This window comes from Gobius niger, assembly GCF_951799975.1.
Source record: "Gobius niger genome assembly, chromosome: 4".
Taxonomy (NCBI): domain Eukaryota; kingdom Metazoa; phylum Chordata; class Actinopteri; order Gobiiformes; family Gobiidae; genus Gobius; species Gobius niger.
The window spans coordinates 10404697-10431898 of NC_136855.1; the positions used below are offsets into that span (position 1 = coordinate 10404697).

At 43.2% G+C, this 27202-nt stretch overlaps 1 protein-coding gene across 1 annotated transcript in view; it reads right to left on the minus strand.

The window, feature by feature from the left end:
- The window catches only part of adamtsl3 (ADAMTS-like 3), a 272825-nt gene that overhangs the window by 28324 nt on the left and 217299 nt on the right, over positions 1-27202 (minus strand). The window contains exons 18-26 of the mRNA XM_079555014.1: positions 26339-26549; positions 22392-22571; positions 16118-16271; positions 10024-10464; positions 8647-8940; positions 8277-8517; positions 1588-1712; positions 981-1118; positions 278-475 (exon numbers count right to left, since the gene is read on the minus strand). Coding sequence (XP_079411140.1) covers positions 278-475; positions 981-1118; positions 1588-1712; positions 8277-8517; positions 8647-8940; positions 10024-10464; positions 16118-16271; positions 22392-22571; positions 26339-26549 — 1982 coding nt within the window. The remainder of the gene's footprint in view (positions 1-277; positions 476-980; positions 1119-1587; positions 1713-8276; positions 8518-8646; positions 8941-10023; positions 10465-16117; positions 16272-22391; positions 22572-26338; positions 26550-27202) is intronic.

A 27202-nucleotide genomic window follows, 5' to 3' on the forward strand; every position in this document is an offset into this window, starting at 1 on the left:
TTACCCAGGGGCTATTCTTAGCAGCGCGGTGGCAGCTCCCAAAAAGCGCCTCCTGTTCCCAAAAATGTTTTGAGGTCCTACATATCCAGGAGATGCTTTCCTCACCTCTTGATCTCTTGCTAAATTTAATCCGCTCAGTAAAACACTCACCACAGCTTTACTAAAGAAACAGGTCTATATATGAGATAGCAAAGTTTCACCAAAGTAAATAATTTCATTCTTTTTTTAGTTTACAGTTAATTTCACAGTTAAAGATTTTATATATAGTAGTAATTACTCTTTGCTGGTGTCTGGGCGTAGACGCGCAGGACGCTGGAGGCGATGGACTTCCCGATGGAGTTGTTGGCGAGACAGGAGTACGTTCCCAGGTCCAAGAGCGACACGTTTCTGATCCAGAGAGACCCAGAGAGGAGCACCGCTGAGGGGGGCAAACCCTGGCCCCGCCTCTGCCAAGTCACCGTGGGCTGGGGGACGCCTGGGAAACAGCAACACAATAATTGAGAAACGAATTAACATAACAGATTCGGAAAACTATTGATCCCAAAGGGCAATTCATTTGTAGCAAACCTCAGAATATTTCACGAGAAATTTAGAGCAGGTTTTGACAATTCATGGACAAACCCTTGTATCAGCAAACAAATGAAAAAGTCAAGAAGTGACTGATATAAGTAATATAAGATTTAAATATTTTTTATATTTTAAATTAAGGTGGTTGCTGTCGCACCACTGGACAAACTATGTCAACACAGGGACACCAGAACTTAACCAAGAACCTATTCTTCTGAGTGGCCCGGCAACTGTTTGTGTACAGTATGAACAGGAAGGGGGACAGAACACATCCCTGAGGAGATCCTGTGTTAGAGATGGATGCTGGAGAAATCTGACCATTTACAAGCACTGGCTGGATCCTGTCAGTGAGAATGATAATAGGCCACAATTAAAATGGCAGAGCCGGAGAGTCGAAGATGAGCGGGACATACCAGTGACAGGACAGTCCAGGGTGAGGTTGGCCCCCTGTTGAACACTGACACTGGCCCCCACAGTGGCTCTGACGCTCTGTCCCGGGACGACTCCATGGTCCGTGATGTTCCTCCAGGAAATAGAGATGGCTGGAGGCTCTGGGAAACATCATGAAAGGTCAGTTTTCAAATTTCAGTATTGATCAACTCCACACATTTAACCTGTATGCTGCCAAAAAACTCTATGAATAAGTACAGTTTTCCTGAAATAAGTAAGTAAGTTAAGTGTTTTTTCACTTAAAGCAAAAACTCATATCATTGCCCTTAAATTAGAAATAAACAAATCACAATTTACCTGAAATAAAATGTTTTCTCTTATTTTAAGGACAAAATACTATTAACTTATCAATATATTTGATAAGTTAAAAGTATTATATTTAGTAGTGTCCTTCCCTCAACACTTATAAATATTTATAAATGTTATTTATCCTGACAGATGTTAACATGTCATTTACTGTACGTATATTTGGATTATATGATATTTTGATCTATGAATTATAACCATGCTGACAAACTAATGATGCATTCTTTGCCAAATTCTACATGTGGATAAATGGATCCGGCTCACCTGCTGAACGGAGCTGGCTGGTCTCCGAGTCGGAGCCGTAGATGTTGCTGCAGATACACTTGTATTGACCCTGGTCTGAGGCTCTGGGCTGGAGGATGTGGAGGCCTTCACTGTCCCAGGACACTCTGACAAAAACAACAAAGACAGAAGAAGTTAGGGGCCATTGTGTGTGCCACTGCTTAGATTGCTGTGACTGTTATTGTTATTTATAAAGTCCTTGGCCAGTGCCTGTGCTGTATCTCTCCCTTGGAATTCAACTCATTAATATATTGGAAAGATGTTTCCAAGTTTGGACTTCCTTCTGCTTCTTCTTTTCAGTCATGATACATCCCCTCTCCCTCTCGCTGAATGCTTAGAGCCCCCTTACAGCTAGAATCAACCACGTTCCTGTCCAAATACAAAATGTTATAGCCCATAGACTGTAGCGGAGCATCTTATAGTTGAATAAATGTTCTTTTGAAAAGGTCAAGCCTGCAGCACTCGGCGAAGGCCAGAGTTATTCAGTACAATACAAGAGTCTACAGAACATTGTGTTTTCAGAGTGGCTGTAAAAGAAAAAAAAGGAAAAAGAAAAGGCTGTAACATCTTTATCTCTGCAGCGTTTGACTCACTGTGGTATAAATTCCTCCGTCGACTTGACTTTTGTGAAGCCCTTTCATATTACCTAAAGCGGAGGATTCAGAGGAGCTGCACTGTGGCATTTACAAAGCTAGGACAGCAAAAAGGGCAAGCAAATATGAGGTTCAAAAGAGTGTTCAAACAATTAACAAAAAACAGCATCCTATATGCAATAGCTGGAGACTAATTTATTCAAGCAATTTAGGGCCAAACCATCAAACCAGTTCTGCACCAAATTGCATGCTGAGTGTCTAAAAAGCTCTAATCGGTTTAGCTCATCATGTTTTATTATGGCACCGTTTACACGACAATAGTCTCCAGGAAAATGCAGCCGTCTCGTCTTCTCTCAATCTGCTTTTATATGAAAACGAGGAGGTGTCAACAAAACCACTATAACTGCATTACACGCCTTTGTCCAGCACCTTTGTGTTGCAAACAGGCTTTTATATGCTCCGTGAGTACGAAGAGGGAGGCAATTTATCTGTTTCTACTTCCTTGGATGTTGTGGCTTTTTAAGACAAATCTGGTGTGTTTCATAAGTCATTAAGAATTACTAACAGGCTGTTATTTGACTAAATATAAGTGTGAGACGCGTCGCCATTCATACAACTGACAAAACGGAATCAAATGGAATCCATTCATTAACAGGCATTTGGGACAAGAGAACAAGGCAGCATCATCACTGTCATGTTTTGGGAAAATATAGATTGTTATTGTACACGGCACTATACATTCTCCCCTGAAGAGATTAGTCCGGTTAACATCTCAAGTGACAAATAGAGCTACACCTCTAGGGGACAGTCCAAAATGTAAATCAGCATTGCACCATCAGCCTTCTCATATGAAGGAATTAACCTCTTAACCCCCGCCTTAATAAAGCACATTTTCCTCATCATGATGTCGTTTTCAACGTGTCAAAAACGCAAGACGAAGAAACAAGGAAGAAGCTTAGATGAGTTTAGTAGGTCTTCTCTTTCTAATGAGGCGTTACACTGGCTGTAAGCTCTCCAGTCAAGAAGCTTTAGATTTGGGTTGAACTGGAGAAAATGTGCTTGGTTAAGGTGGGGGTTAAACTAAAACAGTGGCTGCTGAGCGGTCGGACCTGTACGCACTGACATTGGGATGTTCTCCTGTCTCTGTAAATATGATCAACTTGAACAATTTGTACATTTATGACCTTTAAAGGGCAATAATCCTAACAGAATGTAATGTGTTTTAATATGTGTTGTAGGGATTATGAAAGGACTGATACAAAGTGAAATGCAGTAATGGGGTAGGTGTCGTGTGAGGATGATGACTGGTCTTTGTGAGACTGCCTGACTCTGACGGATGTGTCCGTGTGTGTGTGCATTGCTAATTCATTTTGCATCCGGGGACTACGGAAGCAAACTCAGTTGTTTATGGTGAAACAGCTGAGTTTGCTATTTTTAAAGAAAGAGGCAAAGAAAGAAAGTAACAAAATGACCCTGATCAAAAGTTTACATACCCCAGTTTTAATACTGTATCGCCCCCTTTAACATCAGTGACAGCTTGGAGTCTTCTGTGGTAGTTGTAGATGAGGTTCTTTATTTTTTGCTGTCAACAAGGCCAATGATGGACTATGGTGAAAATTGCACCATACCTACTGAGAAATATGGAGGTGTTTCGCTGATGCCACTGGCTCCAGTAGAATAAAGCGAAGGTCCTGTCAGTGCCATCTCAGTCTCCTGACCTCAATATCACTGCACCACTGTGGGGGCAGCTCAAACGTTCAGTTCATGTCAGACAGCCCAGGAACTTAACAGGAACTGGAGACCTTTTGCCAATAAGAATGGGCCGCTTTACCATCAGAAAAAATAAAGAACGTCATCCACAACGACCACAGAAGACTCAAAGCTGTCATTGACGCCAAATGGGGCAATAGGATCATTTTGGTACTTTCTTTTGTCATTATGATTTAAAAAGAGCAAACTCAGTTGTTTCACCATAAATGGCTTCACACAACCACTAACTATGAGTGATCTGGTATCTTTCATAATCCTTGAAAAATAGTGGTAATGGTGCAGTAGATCTCTGTTCCTATGAGCTTATTGTCTCCAAACATTGTCCCTTAAATAAAGATTATAGTGAAGAAAGCAATTCATCAGCAAGCATAAGTTCAGATGCCCCGACAAAAAGTTAGCAGCCTGCTAGTGTTCTCTACAGCGGCGAGTGAAAGAAACAAGAAAGGAAGGCGCAGAGAGAGAGAGTGACTGGCGTGTGAGCAGGAGCACATTACCCTGGAGCACATCATCCTTCTTTGATTGCACATTTCTCCTGGCTGTTCACACCCCCCCCCCGAGTGTTTCTTGGGAGCTGATGCAAGTGAATTTCTCCATTGTGAGATCAATAAAGTTCTATCTTATCTCATCTTATCTTTTCACTTTCTCATTCTTTACTGTGAGCGTGAGCAGCAGGATTTAATACAATCACAGAATCTACGGCAATATAGAGCAACATCTTGAAAATAGCTCGGCTGCTGCTGTATTTTAAAAGTATTTTGCGTATAAACTATTAACAATGGAAATTACGAGCAAATGTGATTAGCTCACAGGTCTGCGTGACAACTGACAAACAAAGTGTTGTTTTTAGGGGAACTTCAGTGTCCAACATAAACTGATATTGTGTTTTATATTATTACTATTCTCTCTTTTAACTCTGGAAAACTCTGTACAAAGTGTGTACAAACAAGTAAGTTAAGAGAGATACTATGTCAAGTCATGCATGTTAAAAACTGTTCAAAAACTGCTAAAAGTCCAAAAGGATTTCCACAGGGAGTTGCGAGTGAGTGGCAGCGCCTCAGGCAAAAAGTGCAGATAGTTTCCATATGTACTTTCACATTTACATTTAAAACACGCTGTTCTATGAGTGGCACCTGTCGAGGTGCAACCTGCCTTTCCAGACCCCAATGTTGCAAGGAGAGTTTAACTTTGCCCCCTTTAAAATGCAGATGCACATTTTGTACAACAATGAAGTCTTAGGGTCTATTTTTAAAAGTAGTCAATATTTACAGCTTTTTAATGGGACAGAAATTCAATAACGCAGTTCACTGGCTCCGGGAAGCTCGCGGGAAGAATAGAAAAAGTGTAGAATAATATTGGGACTCAGTGATCTGAGCTGTTAACTCACCTACGTTTTGATCAATATGTTAACAATACAATGAAAAATAAAGGGGGAAAACAGCAGTTAAAACCCAGAGTGTCTCTCAGACGATCCACCTTTCACTCCTCAGTCACAGAGGTAGATCTGGTCACCACGGCCCCAAAAATCACACAGTTACACTTTACCCAGGACACAATGTATTAACGGATTTGTTTATTTTATTGATTTTGCTCTTTATTTAAGCCACTGATATTCAGAATCGCCTTTTCAGGGAAGTCCTGTTGTTGATGAGAATGGAAAACCGGAGTGTTTCAGTTTCTTGAACAACTTAAACAAACTCCACACAGAAATGTTCCCCACAATCCTGGAGAATCAAACCCAGGACATGGCATCAAATATCAGTCGCTACGTCTACCTGCAGTCAAAAACCCTTTCATAACCGGAATGTTACCGATAACCCGGTTGCGCACGTCCATGTAAACACAGGTAAAACCCCCAATTATGATCATATTACGTTTTTTTTAAAGGAACAGGCCACCGTTTTTTAATACTGAGATATGTTCTTACCTGAGCTTAGACGAGTTGATGTGTACCTGTCTGTTCTTTGTGTGTGCGCTCAGTTACGCAAAAAGACCAAAGATGTTGTTAGCATTTTGCCTCTCCTCCTCTCCTCTATGGGGCCAAACAGGGCTTACAACTTGGTCTTTTTGCGTGACTGAGTGCACGAGTAAAGACCAGATAGGTACGCATCAACTTTCCTTTTTCCGTAGTTCTCCTCCAGACCAGAGAGGGCGCCATGTCCGTGAGCATCGACGCTATGAGCTCCGCAGCCTGCTCCTGTCCCAGAACATATCTCAGTATTTAAAAACGGTGGCCTATTCCCTTAAGAACCCCGAATATGTCCCCTTTGTTACTCCTTCTCTAACCCGAATATTTGGCCATGTAAACACGACTTGGAATGTCCCCATTGAAAGGAACATTCATTTGTGTTCTGCGCATGTTCTATCTGCAAGGAATCATGGTCTTTTGGCGCGCAGCCTTCCGGAAAAACACAAGAAGCATGAACACGAACATCCCGAGACACACATGGTCCAGCAGGTGGCGGTATGCACCTAAGCTGTTGGTTGCCACCCACCTATCAACTAAAGAAGAAGAAGGCGATCCCCAAACGCAGCACAGGTGAAAGACATGAATATTGACCGTAGAAAGCATCGAGAGCATATTTATGTCATGATGTTCTTCGTGTGTCGCGGTTTGGAAGAGAAAATCTCAATTGTATACAGAAGTACCTGTGTCTAAACAGGTTACTCCAAATGTTTCAGAAACCAGAATATTGACCACAACCCTAATATTGACGAATATATATCGCACCACTTGATTTGTTAAAAGATCAGGAACACTCGAGGTAGAGACGATACAAAAACGAAGCGGAACCCCGATTGCTGCAAAATAAAGCGAATTATAGTTTATTTTCATTTATTTAGAACCCTTTTATAATAGTATGCAGCCGAGACTCTCCTTTATCTGCAGGATCTAATGCATAAGTCATATCCCCCAGTCTCTATAATGAGAAAATATCCCTGTTTGGGTTGGAGAACTCAGTGCCCCAGATTCAGATCATTTCATCCCCAAAACCTGCAGCGTGTTCACTTTCCTCTCTATTAGTGGAAGGCGTTTGGGTTTTGCTGCATCATCGCGGAGTCTGCCCCTGAGCGAGAGGAGCAGACAGGAAGACAACCTGCTGGTGAGCTGTGTCTATTAAAGCGGCGACAAACTCTACATTAAAAGATGTTTCTTTTTTTTTTTTTGAGGTGATGAAAAAAAACAAAGAATAATTTGTTCTACATGGATATTTGTTGCCCTTCATTTAACCGGGAAAGTGCCAAAAAGATCTGGCCTGAGAGGGAATCCCATTGGTACATGTGTGTTTAATACTTTGTCTAAAGTCTAACAATTATGGTTCACAAACTAATAAAAATTGAAAAATAAAAATAGAAAATGGCAATCTAATAAAGTGATTTCTACTTACAGGCCAAAAAACAAACAAACAAACAAACAAACAAACAAACAAACAAACAAACAAACAAACAAACAAACAAACAAACAAACAAACAAACAACAAACAATAAATGTCTCCTCCTCACAGTTTGAGCCCAGTTAAACCATGGCCTGTTCTCAGACTTAAAGGTGCATTATACAACTTTCATGCGGGAAAAAAAAAAGTTGATATTTGTGCGTTTTCGACCGGCTGTACAGTATGAGTGGCCAGTGTGGCACTTTACTTTCCATCACAGTGCTCTCTCGGACGCTCCAGGATCAATTGTTTTGTGGGTTTTCTGGCGAGAGGCTCCGTCAGCAACGACAAACAATTGATCCTGGAGCGTCCTAGTGACCACTGTGACAGAAAGTAAAGGTGCCACGCTGACCACTCATACAGCCGCTGGATCCCTACATGGTCCAATACACACAAATATTGACTTTTTTTCCACATCAAAAGTTGCATAATGCACCTTTAACATAACGCATCCAAATGTGTGCAGAGTCTGTTCAACATGCTGAAAACAAACAGGAAATGGCTCTAAAATGGGACTTGTGAAGCGTGTGGACGAGTTATAGAAAGCCTTTGGTGAGTGACCGACAGAAAGGACTGGAGAGCTACTGCTGGAGATCCCTGATTTCGGGAGTCAGCTGCCCTCATTCTTTGACTGCATAACGCTGCTAAATCTAGACCTGACCGACAGCAGCAACCCCAGATCCAGGTGGAGATGGGTTTTTTTTTTGGCCATGCATTGCAATTACTGTACAGGTAACTTTTGATTTATTTTTTCCCAATAAAAATGTGAGAAAAGGGAGTGTGATTATCTGAGGGAGGAAATAGCTTCAGGCAAAAGACAATGAATGTTAAATTACATGTCTGGTATGAGTGAGTTCTGAAACAAGCGCGCGTTCACCTGCTGTTGCGCTGCAGCAGAGTCCCGTCTTTGCTCCAGACGACTTTCGGGTTAGGGACGCCCCGAGCAGGACACAGGACGGCGACGGAGCGAGTGGAGTTGGTTAGGAGGGCGTTCTGTCCTATAGAGATGTTGACGTTCTTCTGTAGAAACCAAGAGGAACTCTGCTGCTGCCGGACGATCACAGGTTTACCGTGGACCACCTCCACCGGGGGCGCCTCTGACCCGCTTGGAAAGGAATCTGAAGTCAAAGCGACAACGAAAATAAATGATGCAGACATTATATTACCCAGCAAAACTGTTTTTAAGTAAGTATTGCGCTTGTGAAAAATAATTTCTCTTTGGAGTCAATAAAAAAATCGTCTTTTACCGTCTGCTTGTCCTTTTTCCGCAGTTCTGCTCCAGACCAGAGAGGGCGCCATGTCTGTGAGCATAGACGCTATGAGCTCCGCAGCCTGCTCCTGTCCCAGCTTATTTAGATCGCCCTGTAGCGTGATGTTTATCAGTCTCTCCTCCATCTGCGGCTGCAGTGACACCTCCTGCGCTCCAGAGGGCAACAGCACTACTGGGACTCGCGCAAACGGTAGGACCCCAGTGGAGTGGGTTAGGCAGGTCGGCATGAAGTCCTCCCAAGTGGGCACGGTGCTGGGAGGAGGAGAGGGGACTGTGGACAAAAGAGAGAAAACATTTAGTGTGTAAAGACTCTATCCGGTACATTAAAGGTCTGCAAGAGAACACTAGTAGTGATGATCAGCCTGGCAAGTCCAGAGTGACACCCAGGGTATCAGTCTGGTCACCAGGCCCTCATTCGCTGCTCAAGCCAGACTCAAACAAACCAGCGCAATGATATTTGTTTATTTGCACTCAATTAAATCCCACAGACAGCGCATGAGAGAGCTAGGTTTTTTTTCTTTTTTTTTCAATCGATGGTTAAAGCAGTACTAAGTAACTCTTCCCCCTAGAGGCCATAAGCGCAACTGCAGGTGTCGTAGCAAGTTACGATTTTTTAACTTATTAATTGTCTTGGAGAGTAAATACTACGCTGACAGGAAAGGTGAAGGGGGAGAGGGATACTGTGCATCCAAATATACAATGGAAATATGTTTTTTCACTCAAACTTTGCTGTAAATACTGTTTAAAGTGACGTTAGCCCGCAGTTAGCTTTGCCCATTAGCCTGTTAACTTCTTCTTCGTGATTCTATTAGTGTGTATAGCTTTCTCCGGACCGGTGGCAGTCAAGTTGCAAACATGGTTTTCTGGTCAGAGACGCCAGGGAGAGATGAAAGACACTTGTATTACCCCCACAGGGACTACGGGGAGGATTTATTAAGGGAAACACGTTACTTAGTACTGCTTTAATTACCAAAAACACATCAGCAGAAGTAGAGGTGAGTTTCGTAATTCATCACCCCGTTCGAAAATGTACGCTCAACTGCTCATAACACTGCAACAACACAGGTTTGCCCTTTGCTGATTGGTTCACTGAGCCTCCCTTTTGCTTGCGTTTGCTCCGCCCTAGAAATTCATTTGATGCAGTAGTGACCAGTACAAAGCGCTGGTGCAGTGGTGATGCTTTATTAGATATTAAAAGTGCACTTCCCACAGAAAGGCCCATAAGGTTAGTTAATCAAAATCGAGACCTTCTTGCTGAGAACACAATGCTGCCAAAAACACCTCCTCATACTCATATAGTTCTGTCTGCCCGTATGCTTTTCAGCTGTTCTGCGTAGCCTCGCTCTGAACCCACCTCTTGTTGCCGTCAAGTTGTCTTTTCCAATGAGCTGCAGAGTGAATATATCCGATGCGGGCCCGGCGACGCACTTGTACACCCCGACGTGCTCCGGGCCCAGAGTCTGGATCTTCAGTGACCCGGACTTGGTAAAAGTAATCCCCCGAGAGCTGACGAGGGGTCTCATGTCTTTGTACCAGCGGATCGAGGATTTCGGGAACCTCTTCACGGGACACCTGATGATCAGAGATGTGCGGGGCAGGAGGTAAGAGTGCCCCCCGATGGTGAGCTGGAGCCGGTTCACCTTTTGGATCTGGATGTAGATGGCGTGTTTGCCCAGGAGGCGCGGGCACCGTTTCACATAGGGGTCGTAGGGTTTGGGGGGTCGTTTGACTTGCTTCAGCTGGTTTCTGATGGGATAGCGCGATGGGTCCAAGGGCTGCATGGCTTTCTTTTGCTCTATCAAAGATGCACAAACAATCTCGTAAGTCACTTATATTATTCAAGATTACCTTGCTTTGAGTCACAATAACCATCTATAAATGTCTAGTATGGGAGGCTACTTAAAGGGCCTATCTCACCGGATTGGAAACTAGTTGAAGTCTAGTTGGAGACTTTAGTTGCCACTGGTCACAGAGATGTCTCTGAGACGTCTCCTGGAGATAAGGCGAGTCTCCAGGTTGTTTCAAGTCTGGGAGCGAGTGTGATCTCAACGATTTCTCTGTGGGCATGATTGACAGACGGGCTCAACCAATTAGAGAAACACTGGATATGACGCAGGAGCAAGCAACAGGAAGCCTTTTCAAAAACTCCTTTTTCATGAGTGTATGGAAGGCTGCCAATGTGGTTTCCTGTTCCGGTTTTAGGGATTTTATATTTTCCAAATGATTTAAAACAGACAAAAGAGCAGAAGAAAACAATGTACTGCCGCCATCTTTAATGTTTGGGACGATTGCGGTGACGGCTTCTGTTACTTAAAGCATCTCAACTCCCGCCTCAAATCGAGAATGGCTGCCAGCAGCTGCTTAGACGGTTCCTCTTTTGAACAGAAAGGAGGAGCATCTGGCCGGCCAGGCAAGGTCTCCATGTGGTCTCCGTATGGTCCTTGTAAGGCCTCCGAGAGTTCTACAAGATGTCTACGTGGTCTCAAGCGTGTTTCTGTGACGTCCCTGCAATGTCTGTTCGACTCTTTGAATTCTCATAGGTATTCGACAGGTCTCGGAGACATTGCAGGGATGTCACAGAAATGTCTCACAGGTTGAGGACAACGAATCGAGACTGCCCTTATCTCCAGGGGACGTCTTGGAGACATCTCTGGAACTAGTGGCAACTCTAGTCTCCACAACTCTCTCCGGTGAGATAGGTCCTTAAATGGCTACTTGTTATGTATGGTTTATTTTTGCAATTAGCACAACTTTGTATTTTGTGCAGCAATTTGCAGCGTTGTAATTAGCTTATTAATACTTACTGGCTTGTTAATATTTATGGGGGAAAGCTGAACCTCAACGCCCCCTCCTTACACTCACACAAACACACCGGCATACTGTCATCATTATTGGTCTTTTACCAGCACCTTCACAGAAACAGGGACAAAAGTATATACTGTAATGTATACCGGGTGCTTCCACAGAGGCCCCCTATACCTCCTCCCTGAGCTCCACAGCTGGTATTTGGAGTACAGCACATGTGTGTGGTCAGATGTTCCTGGTCTCTCTATGGAATGGTAATTGCGATCTACTTCATTTCATGGTAGTACGTTTTCATGCAATTTGGATATTATATTACCACGCAAGGTCGCACTGAACACCTTTGTTGCACGCTCGGGTGTTGATCCCCTTAAAGTCAGTGTAGCATAACAAGGCACCTCGACACTAATCACCGCAGTTATGAAAAGGCAACTTCAGCAGGTCAGGACGAGAAGTCAAAGTAAGAAAAGTGTCAAATCCAGTCACATCAGATTACAAGCGCTTATCCCTTCCCAAACTTTGTATGCGTATTTAAAAATAAAAAAGGCATTTAAAAAGAATTACTGTTTGTAGATTCATACTAATTTCCTAGCATTCAGAAAGTTTAAAGCCAAATACGGCGAGACAGAGGAAAGCGCTGCCTCAGCTTGCTAGTGTTACAAATATACGTACTTTTGTGCTGAATTGTTCATTATCCTGCATTTTTCAGACCTTTGAAGACTTCGAAGAAAAGTCTACTGAAGACTGATTAACTTTTAAAAACATCATTTTTCATATCTGCTCGAGCACTCCCTCCACTGCTGACCCAAAAGCCTAGGTTTTTTTTCTTCTATACCAACTCATTAAGATTACATTAGCAGCTGCTGTACATTCGCTATTCCTTTGGCAGACGCAGGAAGTCTCTGTGTGCTCTACATAAAGCGGAGATAAGACCGACTGCACTTTTAAAGTTCAAACTCTAATCCCTGGACCATTTACGTTCAAAGTGAGAACAGGATCTGCTGATGGGGAAGATAAGGGGCGCCTCAAAGCCTGAAGGGTAATTAGGAGCGTAATGTATACAAATATGGCAGTTCAAACGCCACTAATCTGCCCTGTCAACACCACCATAGTGTCCCCATGTAGAGGCTGAGAAATGCTTAGCTGCAATAAAGAGCAAAAGCATTATCTCCTAATGTTCTTTCTACAGCATTGATTCTGGAGTAATTGGAATACAAAGAGCATTTTCTAATATTTGACCAGTAGTACATTTACTTTTATTTTTAATTAACTTTACTTTTACTTTTAAGGAAATGTACTTTGACCACTGCCGCATATACATCTCTGGACAGTGTTGGCCTATTAAACTGTACTTAAAGCAGTATTAAATAACTCTTGCCCCTAGAGGCCATAAGTGCAACTGCAGGTGTCGGAGCAAGTTGCAATTTTTTAACGAATAAATTGTCCGTGAGAGTAAATACTACACTGACAGAAAAGGCAAAGGGAGAGAGGGATATTGTACATCCAATTAGACAATGGAAATTTTTTTTTTTCACTCAAACTTGGCTGTAAATAATGTTTAAGTGGCGCTAGCCCGCAGTTAGCTTTGCCCGTTAGCCTGTTAGCTTCTTCTTCGTGATTCCATTAGTGTGTATTGGTTGCTTCAGTCCGGCGGTAGTGAAGTTGCAATTATGGTTTTCTGGCCAGAAACACCAGGGGGAGATGAGAGACCCTCCAATCATCCCATTAACATTTGTATTACCTCCACAGGGACTACGGAAAGGATTTATTAAGGTAAACAAGTTACTTAGTATTGTTTTAACTATTTTTTTGTGAAAGTTGACTGTAATATCAAGCTCCACTTACATGTTTCTAACATTGACGCACATTTAGTTCGACTCCAGTTTTAGGCCTTGTGTAAAATGATTTTGGTCTAACATGTTCTTTGGTAGCCTGGAGTTACCAGACCCTGGTACTCATTGCGTTTCGTACAAGGGCCTGGACCTTAACAATTGAGCTCTGTTATCAGGTGGGAGGGGTGAACTCCTTTAAAACGATTGGATCTGATTTTCGCTAGCGTCTGATCGTGACGTATATGTGTTAGTGAAGCAGCTATTTTCCTTGCGCATTACAAAGCTTCAATTTTAATTTCTGGACATTTGGGAGCCGAGCCAGAACGGATTGAACAGCTTCCTTTACTTTCGTATCCGCCGCCATCGCCAAACTACAACCAGCAAATGCGGCGCAAATGCTTGACGTCACCTACAACACCCGCCTCCCCCGCTCTCTGAATGGTCGGTTAAAATTCAACCGATGTAACGCGGCCACTGAGATCAGACCCAGACGTACATGTAGGGAAATTATAATCGGAGTTTACGGATGGCTATGGACAGGCTAGCTCTTTGGTAACTCCTGGTTTAGTTTTGATTCAGTCCAGATTATATTCCTGGCGAGGTTTTGCCTTGCTCCTGGCTTTGACCTTGATTCGACCTTGTTTCCTTGATAAGTCCTAGTCTGGGATTTGCACAAGTAAGTTTGCAAGTAAGGCCCTCTTAAGGTCCTCTTGGGATAGTCCTGACTCAAGTCTTGGCTCAGTCCAAGTTTAGTTTCATACTTGCAGACATTTTATAAACTTGGTGTAAAAAAGTTGGAGGTGCGAGAGGGGAAGTAATCAGGTCGGATTAGCCGGAAAGAACGCGATTCAAAGGTGTGTGTCGGTCTGTGCAGCCAGATCACCAAGGCCATCTTTTGTCCTCTCTCCTGGCTCTTTCCTCCAGGGCTATTAACTTTCTCCGCACGGACTCACTATAAGCTTCCCTGCCTCCGCCGCCATTGTGATGCAAGAAGCTGCTTTGCCAGAGAAAGAAATAGAGGTTGCCATCGGCTTGGCGTTAGCAATACAACTAAAACCCCTCTACCTGAGAATAAGCAATTTGTCAGAAACATACAGCGGTACTATTGCTCAGAGCGTTCCATTAAAATAAGCCCTCTATTGTAGTCTATGCCTTCTGCAGAGCGCACGCTTGGTTGTTCAGATAAATGCCTGCAAAGCCCCAAAAGCACAGTTACTATAATACGCATTTGTGTTTCTCTAAGCTTTTGTAATGAATCACTTGCAGTTCAGCAGGATTCTGGTTACACAGTGGGGGAAGTAAAATAAGTGGTGTAAGTAATAAAAGAAGCCAAAAACATTAAAAAAAAAAGGGTGTTGAGGCTGCTGGAAGTGTTTTTCAAAGATATTGTTGGCATAGTGTGCAAATGACCAACTACATGTGTCTTGGTGTGCAAAGAAAGCCGATTGCAGCTGAAGGCCCAGGAAAGTGCGATGAAAGCTCAAATACTGTAGATGCAATTAGTGGAGCCTGGCGAAGTGGCTTTCACGACTGAGTGTAATTTGAAGACGGGACCTGTATCACTTCTCCTGTGTGAACAAAATGTTTCCCAAAGCGACCCGCACACGCAGAAAAATACGCATCGCGCGAAGCACAAAGTAAACATGGACTGTTCACAGCACCACACATCTGGCGCTGTTATCGAATTATTTTAAAATGGACGAGAGACAGATATGGCATTTTGCGGCGCAGCGGCACTATTTTCTGTTCAAAGAGAATGAACGTCGATGTGGAGTTCACGGTGGGATCAGTTTAGCGGCTTCACTGATCCAGCCTTTATTCACAATTTTGAATGACAAGAAGAATATGGTTGTTTTACTTCCCACTGATGTAATGTATGTGATTTGCAATATTTCTTTGAAAAAAACAACAACTTCCCACTATACCTATACAGAATAGGTCCCGACCGATATATCGACCGGCCTTTTTATCGGCCCTCCCACAACTTCCTAGGCCTCAGGGAGTGTAGAAACATCGCAGAGAAAAACACGGACACAAGTTTGTACACCTATTTTATGTTGTAGACTTTTGCGTATAATTTTGTAACCATAAGAGACAGAGACTTACCATTTTTTTGTTTTGGAATCTACTGATTTTTGTCTTTCAAGCAAGCTCCCTCTGAAGTATCTATAGTGCCCCCTGCTGTCACAGATCAACACTGACACGTTCAGAAGCATCATACACAGGATTACAGACGAGACATTTAAAATATTGTCCAAAAATATCAGTGGTGCATATCGGCCTTAGAAAACCCACATCGAACGACCTCTATTAGATATAATTCTATATATTTATGTGATTGAAACCTCTACTACAATAATACATGTTTAACTATAGACTAATTTCAATGAAAAAAACAAAACAATAACACATCAAATCAAATTACTTAAAATATTGTCTATCGACCATACCAACCCTCTTCATATCGGTATCGGACCCAAAAAATCCATATCGGTCGGGCCCTAATACAGAACGACATTTATAGTTTATTGACGACATGTAGATTAGATGAATACGATCTGGCCTTTCAAACTGAAGTTGCTTTGCAAAAGATCACATACTGAATGTATTGACTTCAAGGCCACATATCCATTAATACATCTGACTACCTTTTATTTTCGACAAATTACTTTGCTCTTCTCTTTAAAAGAAACAAAAAAGTGGAGCAGCTGTCGCACAACACTGGCAAAAATGCTTTTCATCAGTGAATGATGAGTGAACACAGACCTAAACCACTAATAGTTTCTTTTCATGTAGTGCTGTGTGAGTTCTTACTGGGGCAGGCCATCATGCGGCAGGTGCGGATGAGCGGAGGAGAGGAGAGTCCCGAACACTTGTCCCAGGACAGAGTCAGGAGATGGGCTGAGGCTGTGAGCTGCTGGCACTGGGGCTCTCTGCGCTGGACGCCCAAACCACACGACACCGAGCACTGTCAGCACAAAGCAAGAGGACAAGAAAATACAGCCCCACGGAAATGTAGAGGCACTGCAACTTCTTCAATGACAAGTCATACAGATACAGACAATCTTTTCTTTTTCTTCCATGAGGCCCTAATCCTATGTCGAATTTTTCAAAACAATCCGTGCTGTTTTACAATTGAGCATCTTAGATCTCCCAAGAGCGCAAAAGAATTGTTGTAAACAGCTTGCTACGTCTATAGATTTGCATTACATTTCCATAGAAAGTAAACAAGAGAGCTGAGGAACAACTCGTTTAACAGTACAGGTCACTTATTTAGTGTCCAGATACTTTTATGCGAATTATGAACAGTATTTTACATTTTAACCATTGGCTTATCATTATGAAATGTGCCATGAACCACGGAGTTTCTTTGAAGTGATAATAAGATAAGATAAGATAAGAAGAAACTTTATTGTCTGTCCCCGAAGGCGACAGAAATTCGTCTTTGACAGGCTCAAAACATGCACACACACTTCCATAAAAACACAGGCACATTTACAATCAACATAACAATAATGAACAACAGGACTATGGTTCTAATCTGAACGTTTGCAAAGTGAAATTTCAAAGTAAACAATCCAATTCTTGCCCTCTTGGACCAAAAGGCCACTCCTATGTAGTACGAAGCTGGATTAGACGCTTAGCGGGGTAAGTTTAGCGTTAACCCTGGTTTTGCGGTACTTTCTATCAGGGTCGATCTCCATGGAAACATGCCCTTAGCTCATAACCTGGTCTTTATTTGAAAGGACACGTGGATTTTATAGAGTGGAGAGATCGTGTTGTAACTTTTCCTGCACTAACTTTTTCTGATTTTACAAGACTACTTGAAAAAAGCTTATTTCCCGTCCAAATAATAGCACAAGTGTTGCAATTTAGTTGTAATAAAGATTGTAAACCAATGTGAACATTCTCCTTATGTGCTGCTCGGTTCAGACTCGTGTCAATCATGGCGCTGTATAATATATTCGTCATGAGTTTAGTCATAGATTTTGATATCCATGTGAACTGTGTGTGGTGCTGACTCCTCCTGTTTCACATGAATGCGTCACATATCCTGAGAGAAACCCAGGGTTAACTAAAACAACTGATAACGCGCTTTGTAGCCACACATCTGGTTGTCAACCCGGGATAGAGGAACTAATCCAACACATGTTCAATAACGATGTGACGTTCATGAACAAATTCAGTTCACTTTCATACGTTTTATTCCCTGCAGCGTGAGTGAGAGAGGGCCAGAGAAAAAGTTAAGTGAATGAGAGCAATAGAAGCTTAATCGGGTCGTGTGCTTGTTTTTTGCGATAACAAACTCCATAGAGGGAATTATTGATGTGTGAAATAGTGACATTTTCATTAAAAAATAAAGTCAGTTCGGAGGGCATTTACTTAAAAATAAAAGAAGCATACAAACTCTAAAGAGCCAGTCTTTTAAACGGCTCTATAAAGGGAATGGCTCCCAAATGAACGGCTCCCATTAAAGACCCATAAGTCCCATCACTAATGTTCCACCAGCTTCATTGTATGGGGAGCCGTATTGGACGTAATCCTAAACCTAATATATACTCACTATTTCTCTCTACACATCTCTCCCTCACACTTTGTATAACTCCTGTTACACACTGTATATCCGCTCTCTCACAGAGTACATCTCCTCTCATACACAGTAGGTTAAGTTAAATACACTCTCTGCATTTGACCCATCCTCAATGCCGCTGGGGGCGACCTGTAGGAGCAGTGAGCTGCCAGCATGGGCCGGCGCTCGGGGACCCATCTCCATGATGTGCAGCCAGGCTGGTTGTCAGAAACACTCAGCTGGAGGATTCACCTATTGTACATGTTTTTAGTGGTAGGGGACACCGGAGTACCCGGAGGAAACCTAAGCAGACACGGGGAGAACATGCGAACTCCACACAGAAAGGCTCGTCCCTGGTAGGAATCGAACCCAGACCTTCTAGCTGTGAAGCACGAGCGCTAACCGCTGTACTACCGTGCCGCCCACTGCATAACTCCTCTCACACAGCATAACTCCTCTCAGACTGCATAACTCCTCTCACACAGCATAACTCCTCTCAGACTGCATAACTCCTCTCACACAGCATAACTCCTCTCAGACTGTACAACTCCTCTCACACAGCATAACTCCTCTCACACAGCATAACTCCTCTCAGACTGTATAACTCCTCTCACACAGCATAACTCCTCTCAGACTGTATAACTCCTCTCACACAGCATAACTCCTCTCACACAGCATAACTCCTCTCACACAGCATAACTCCTCTCACACAGCATAACTCCTCTCAGACTGTATAACTCCTCTCACACAGCATAACTCCTCTCACACAGCATAACTCCTCTCACACAGCATAACTCCTCTCAGACTGTATAACTCCTCTCACACAGCATAACTCCTCTCACACAGCATAACTCCTCTCAGACTGTATAACTCCTCTCACACAGCATAACTCCTCTCACACAGCATAACTCCTCTCACACAGCATAACTCCTCTCAGACTGTATAACTCCTCTCACACAGCATAACTCCTCTCACACAGCATAACTCCTCTCACACAGCATAACTCCTCTCAGACTGTATAACTCCTCTCACACAGCATAACTCCTCTCACACAGCATAACTCCTCTCAGACTGTATAACTCCTCTCACACAGCATAACTCCTCTCAGACAGCATAACTCCTCTCAGACTGTATAACTCCTCTCAGACTGTATAACTCCAGTCCTCTCAGACTGTATAACTCCTCTCAGACTGTATAACTCCTCTCAGACTGTATAACTCCTCTCACACAGTATAACTCCCCTCAGACTGTATAACTCCAGTCCTCTCAGACTGTATAACTCCTCTCAGCCTGTATAACTCCAGTCCTCTCAGACTGTATAACTCCTCTCAGACTGTATAACTCCAGTCCTCTCAGACTGCATAACTCCTCTCAGACTGTATAACTCCTCTCAGACTGTATAATTCCTCTCACACAGTATAACTCCCCTCAGACTGTATAACTCCTCTCACACAGTATAACTCCCCTCAGACTGTATAACTCCTCTCAGACTGTATAACTCCTCTCAGACTGTATAACTCCTCTCACACAGTATAACTCCCCTCAGACTGTATAACTCCTCTCAGACTGTATAACTCCTCTCAGACTGTATAACTCCTCTCACACAGTATAACTCCCCTCAGACTGTATAACTCCTCTCACACAGCATAACTCCTCTCAGACTGTATAACTCCTCTCAGACTGTATAACTCCTCTCAGACTGTATAACTCCTCTCACACAGTATAACTCCCCTCAGACTGTATAACTCCTCTCACACAGCATAACTCCTCTCACACAGTATAACTCCCCTCAGACTGTATAACTCCTCTCACACAGTATAACTCCTCTCAGACTGTATAACTCCTCTCAGACTGTATAACTCCTCTCACACAGCATAACTCCTCTCAGACTGCATAACTCCTCTCAGACTGTATAACTCCTCTCAGACTGTATAACTCCTCTCACACAGTATAACTCCCCTCAGACTGTATAACTCCTCTCACACAGCATAACTCCTCTCACACAGCATAACTCCTCTCACACAGTATAACTCCCCTCAGACTGTATAACTCCTCTCACACAGCATAACTCCTCTCAGACTGTATAACTCCTCTCAGACAGTATAACTCCTCTCAGACTGTATAACTCCTCTCAGACTGTATAACTCCTCTCACACAGCATAACTCCTCTCAGACTGCATAACTCCTCTCAGACTGTATAACTCCTCTCAGACTGTATAACTCCTCTCAGACTGTATAACTCCAGTCCTCTCAGACTGTATAACTCCTCTCAGACTGTATAACTCCTCTCAGACTGTATAACTCCTCTCACACAGTATAACTCCCCTCAGACTGTATAACTCCTCTCAGACTGTATAACTCCAGTCCTCTCAGACTGTATAACTCCCCTCAGACTGTATAACTCCAGTCCTCTCAGACTGTATAACTCCTCTCAGCCTGTATAACTCCAGTCCTCTCAGACTGTATAACTCCTCTCAGACTGTATAACTCCAGTCCTCTCAGACTGTATAACTCCTCTCAGACTGTATAACTCCTCTCACACAGCATAACTCCTCTCAGACTGCATAACTCCTCTCAGACTGTATAACTCCTCTCAGACTGTATAACTCCTCTCAGACTGTATAACTCCAGTCCTCTCAGACTGTATAACTCCTCTCAGACTGTATAACTCCTCTCAGACTGTATAACTCCTCTCACACAGTATAACTCCCCTCAGACTGTATAACTCCTCTCAGACTGTATAACTCCAGTCCTCTCAGACTGTATAACTCCCCTCAGACTGTATAACTCCAGTCCTCTCAGACTGTATAACTCCAGTCCTCTCAGCCTGTATAACTCCAGTCCTCTCAGACTGTATAACTCCTCTCAGACTGTATAACTCCAGTCCTCTCAGACTGTATAACTCCTCTCAGACTGTATAACTCCTCTCACACAGTATAACTCCCCTCAGACTGTATAACTCCTCTCAGACTGTATAACTCCTCTCAGACTGTATAACTCCTCTCACACAGTATAACTCCCCTCAGACTGTATAACTCCTCTCACACAGTATAACTCCTCTCAGACTGTATAACTCCTCTCAGACTGTATAACTCCTCTCACACAGTATAACTCCCCTCAGACTGTATAACTCCTCTCACACAGTATAACTCCTCTCAGACTGTATAACTCCTCTCAGACTGTATAACTCCTCTCACACAGTATAACTCCCCTCAGACTGTATAACTCCTCTCAGACTGTATAACTCCTCTCAGACTGTATAACTCCTCTCACACAGTATAACTCCCCTCAGACTGTATAACTCCTCTCACACAGTATAACTCCTCTCAGACTGTATAACTCCTCTCAGACTGTATAACTCCTCTCACACAGTATAACTCCTCTCAGACTGTATAACTCCTCTCAGACTGTATAACTCCTCTCAGACTGTATAACTCCAGTCCTCTCAGACTGTATAACTCCTCTCAGACTGTATAACTCCTCTCAGACTGTATAACTCCAGTCCTCTCAGACTGTATAACTCCAGTCCTCTCAGACTGTATAACTCCTCTCAGACTGTATAACTCCAGTCCTCTCAGACTGTATAACTCCAGTCCTCTCAGACTGTATAACTCCTCTCAGACTGTATAACTCCTCTCAGACTGTATAACTCCAGTCCTCTCAGACTGTATAACTCCAGTCCTCTCAGACTGTATAACTCCTCTCAGACTGTATAACTCCAGTCCTCTCAGACTGTATAACTCCAGTCCTCTCAGACTGTATAACTCCTCTCAGACTGTATAACTCCTCTCAGACTGTATAACTCCAGTCCTCTCAGACTGTATAACTCCTCTCACACAGTATAACTCCTCTCACACAGTATAACTCCAGTCCTCTCAGACTGTATAACTCCAGTCCTCTCAGACTGTATAACTCCAGTCCTCTCAGACTGTATAACTCCTCTCACACAGTATAACTCCTCTCAGACACTTGAAGTTTGTTTGACTTGTCCCATACGGCTCCCCATATCATAGTATTAGTAACAAAATGTTCTAAAGTAAACTATCAAGCTCGTCCCCCCCTCCCTCTTGATTGGACCTGACAGGCCGGTTCAGAGAAAAGCTTCTCTCATTGGTCAAAGTGGTATTCTGGGGATTCATATTAGTGTCTGAAATCAGCAAAGGGAGGGACTTTAGAAATAGAATGATCAATATCAGGCATGTCCAAACATTGCCAGGTATGGTACTTTTTACTGCAAGCCTAATAATTCCACACAATTAAAACCTCAAAAAGTAACATTTATTGTGAGACAGAGCTAGGCATTATGGTTCCAAGCCTGAATAAAGGTGTGTGGCACAGTTTAAACTTCTCTTAAATACACCCAGCTGAATGTTTGGCCCTCCATATTGTATACATGTCAATATGGGGCCCTCGGTGAAAAATATAAATATGCTATTACTCATTACCTCACGTTTCAGAGCCTGGCGGTCACACAATGTATTAAATTTGTAAAACATGTGCCCCGCATGCCCCGCTCACCTTACTCCAGTCTCCGCCGCTGACGAAGGGAGCGCAGTCCGTATTGGCGCAGCCGCGGGTGCTGTTGGGCCTGTTCCCTCCGCACTCACCGTCCCTCAGGGTCCTGTAGGCCCCCGTGGACAGCAGCTGTTTACAGAAGACCTTCCGGAACTGCGCGCCTCCACCACACGACTGCGAGCACTGCGGGACAAACAACAGCAAGGGTTTGAGGCGCAAGAGGAGAGGGAATGTCGCGGGATGACCGGGGTCCCGCTTATCGCACAGGTCCTGTATCTGAGGCAAACCACACCAGCAAACTTCCTTCCTTCAGAACACTTTCAATCGTACGTCTGACAAACCATACATTTTGAGTCTCGGCTGAGCTTTTTTAATTGCACAGCTGATGTGAAGAGACCAAGAGAGAGTTTCACAATTCTGTATGCCAAGAAACTTCAGATTCAGGAGTGCTATTCACTTGCACAGGCGTGTGAGGTGATCTCTGCTCCCCGAAGTCTGCCATGAGCTCTTTCGTTTTTTTCCCACATGCAGGGCCAGATTGTTTTGTTTGCAGCATTTGATCAGGGCGCCAACCTCGTCTCCAGTGCAGCTCATTGTTGTCAGAAATGTAAAGCATCGTATTATCGTCTGCAAGTTTAAATACGCTGTTGTGGGATGTTTTGCCACACAGTATATACTGTACAAATCGATTCCATTTATTCATCTATTAAGCTTTGTGTGTGTATGTGTTTATTTTTTGTCAAATACATTCTACTTTTTCAAATTTTAAAAACAATCTAATTACAAACTATCTACATGCATTATTGATTTAAAATATATCATGCGTGAGTGAGGATTAAAAACATATATTTGGGTACCTCAGCCTCAGTTTTATTTGAAAAGATTTGACATAATATCTAGTAGGAAGAAAAAGGTCTGAACTGAAGGTCGAATTGGCCCGGAGCGCCCAGTGAAGGCAGTAATGTGATTTCACTTTCAGCTGACAGCTTGCTAGCAAATCATCAACTGCACCGCGATGAACACACTTTGGGTGCAGAGCGGTTTGGAGGGGTTAATGGGCTCTAAAAATGAGAGGGGAGGTTTTGTGTTCCTTCTGTGACACAACAAAATCCAGAAAATCCAAATCAAAGCGCTTAAGAAATGGAAAAATAAATGACCAAAGTAAATAATATTACTTAAAAATTGGAGATGCATCAATCCAGCTTCTTTGCTTCCGATACTGATGCCGATACTGGGGGTTTGAGTATCTGCCGATATTAACCGATACCAAGAGACTTTCTTAAAAGTGTCTTTCTCTCAATGAGAAAATTAAAGGTATATCTATTAATAAACTAATGGAAAACGTTTAACAAGGATCACTGGATTTTTTATACACTTGCATTACAGACTTTTAGATTGCATTAATATAAACAGCTCACATGAAGTGATCTAATAATTACAACTTGTGCATTAAACATTTTCATAAACTAAAATAGAAACCCTTGGCTCCAGCAGCGGTTACTTAATTCTATTAGGCTACTTTAGGTATTTCTATCTTAGTTTCTGATTCAGCCTTGATTATTTGCCGCTAGCTTTAGCATGCTGTTGCTAGTCGCGGCATTTTGTGCGGTGATCCAATATACATTTGCGGATGTTAAAAGTAACTCAGCGATTGAATTCTCCAGACTCTTAGCTTCAATGAGGTACAGCAAGCTAAGGCTGCAACTAACGATTATTTTTCTATCGATTAATCTATCGATTATTTTTTCGATTAATCGATTAATCTATCGATTATTTTTTCGATTAATCTATCGATTATTTTTCATGTTACCGATTATTTTTTCATTTAAAATGAAGAAAAAAACATTGATGTGTCCAAATGGCATGGCTTTTATATATTTATTTACTACTAGTCTATTTTCCCCACTTTTTAAAATAGTAAATGGCAAATGGGCCCATTCTCTCACTTCTGGCCCTGACCCACAGTTTGGGAACCGCTGATTTAAAACTAACTGAAACCTGCACCTGACGGTTATTTCTGTCTAACCACTGAGAATTAGCCTGTGAGTCGCTCAACTCGTTATAGACTGTGCACATTCAGAGAACCAGAGTTACTGTAAGTTACTGTGCTCGTGAGAACCATGTGGATTCAACTCCTCTTTGAGACAAAAAGGCCACGGACACGGCTTTACTCTCGTCTGTCCATCAGACTACTGTCCTGATTCTCCGCTCGACACAACAACAAGAGAGTTTAAATGAGTGTGTGGCCGATGCCCCGAGTCCGCGCAGAGAAAACATGAGAACAGCGCCCGGGACACGGGGACGGGATGCAGCCGCGCATGAGGGCAGCATGAGGCGAAGCGAGAACCGGGAGACAGACGGCCGAGCGGGACACGAGCGGAGAAGTAGCCTACTCGCGTGTTGGGAGAGACGGGGAAGGCGGTCGGTCTCTCCTGCTCATTCACTTCAGCAGACTGCTTCGTTTTGGTTTTATATGTGGCAAAGTAGGCGGAGAGTGAGTGCGCGCTGTTAGAGCCTGTCCCCGTAACAACGCGTTGATTAATCAGTGAAACAACACCGTAGTTTGACTGAGATACGGGGCTCTTGCAGCCGCGGGTGTTTTCGTTTCACATGTTCGCTCATAGCCGTTGTGCTGTAGCCTGGCTAACGCCAGACTAAAATCACAGGTGATACTGCAGTTCGAAATGATTGGAGCGCACACAGCAGTCTGGCGTTAGCCAGGTTAGTTGTGCTGCTGTGATATGACATTTCCGCTCGACACAGTGTGCAAACAACAACATTATTAGGCCGTTTCTGGAAATACTCCTACACTTTTGACGACTTTTGACGACTCGGTCGCAGCGTTTGCATTACGCGCAGCCACGCTGGAAGTGAAATGTAAACAAGCGACGCGTCGACGCACAAAAACGGCGTCGACGTATTTACGTAATCGACGACGTCGACGCGTCGTTGCAGCCTTACAGCAAGCCCATATTCACTTACATTTAGGTGGTGAAAGTTGTGTTTTTAAAGTGGGGCGAGGCAAAACTTGTATCGGTTCTATATGGGATATTTGTAGCCGATGCCCGATACTGCATATTTTTTCCAATATAACTCGGTATAACTAACGATATCGGTGCGTCCCTATTAAAAATGTTTAAATAAAACTCCAGGTATGTTTTTGACAAGGTTACCGCATGGTTTAAAGCTTAAAGCAGTACTAAGTAACTCTTGCCCCTAGAGGCCATAAGCTCCACTGCAAGTGTCGTAGAGTGTTGCATTTTTTACACATTAATTGTCCGTGAGAGTAAATACTACACTGACAGAAAAGACAAAGGGAGAGAGGGATATTGTATATCCAATTATACAATGGACATATTTTTTTCACTCAAACTTGGTTGTAAATACTGTTTAAGTGGCGCTAGCCCGTAGTTAGCTTTGCCACCTAAGCCTGTTAGCTTCTTCTTCGTGATTCCATTCGTGTGTTATTAGTGTGTGAGTAGTTGCAATTGTTTTCTGGCCAGAGACACCAGGGGGAGATAAAAGACCCTCCAATCGTCCCATTAACACTTGTATTACCCCCAGAGGGACTACGAAAAGGATTTACTAAGGTAAACAAGTTACTTAAAACTGCTTTAAAAAAAAAAGTAGCATTTTTTTTATACCTCTCTAAGACTTCTGTCCTAAGTCATGGAATTAAGTTGTTTCCACTCATTAATGTGTTTGACGCAGTGACAGAGTGAATCTTCAGGCCCATGATCACCTGCTGTTAACAGTATTCTCTGAATGAAACCGGTCGGACAACATGTCTTTTTCCCCCCCAACCATCCCATTTCTATTTCCACAGCATTGTAAATATTCATCAGCCTCATCCCGGCATGTGGCTATTTATGTAATAAACACATTAACATGCATTGTCCTGACCAAATCAATCGACTGAAATTGAAATGAGACAGCTGGCTCCCCTGTACCTGCTGCCACGGCCCGGTGTCCCAGGTGGGCGGGCAGTCCAGCTGGTTGCAGGGCTGGAGGATGGGGGGCTTGAAGTCCCGGCACTGGTCCTCGGAGACGGTCAGGACGCCGCGCATGTCCACGGAGAGAAGCCTCATGCAGAACACGCTCCGGGTCTGGATTCCCACGCCGCAGGAGGAGGAGCAGGAGGACCAGTCCGTCACCTCCCATCTGCCAACGGGATACGACACGGGGCATTGTTACATTGTTTCTCCCACATTATTGTACACTAACAAAAAAAGTTTTGCTTGCAGAAAATAAAACACCTTCCTTCGTAAAGGTCTTGCATTATGCATTATTCAGGCTTTTACAACTACTTTGCACATCTTAGCCTTGGCGTTTTTCACAGTCACCCTTGTTTTACACAACTATATATAGTTGTTGGCAAAACTAAATGCTAATCTGCTCGGGGGAAAAGTGTTTGAACAAGTTTGGTGACGATGTCTAGACTTTAAAACTCAGATTCACATCGTGGAAAGCTCTGCGTGACATTTACCAGAGTGTGTGGAATGTCATTTTAAAGTGCAGAAGAGGGAGGCGGGCTGAATACACAGGATTACTGAAATCAATGAAACTAAACAACACACCAGACATGTCCTTGATGAAGATATAACACTGACATGACTGCATATGTTTCTTAACGTGAGTAATTGCTTCCCTGCAGACCACAGATATCCCTGGACAATGGAGACTATAATTGCAATTATGCCTGCAAGCATACAGTGGCCGGCAGTCGTTTAAACACCATTAGATAATTACACGTTGATCGATTTATTGCATGCGTGTGTGTCTAAAGGATCAAGGGGTCATGGGCTGGTGTTGAA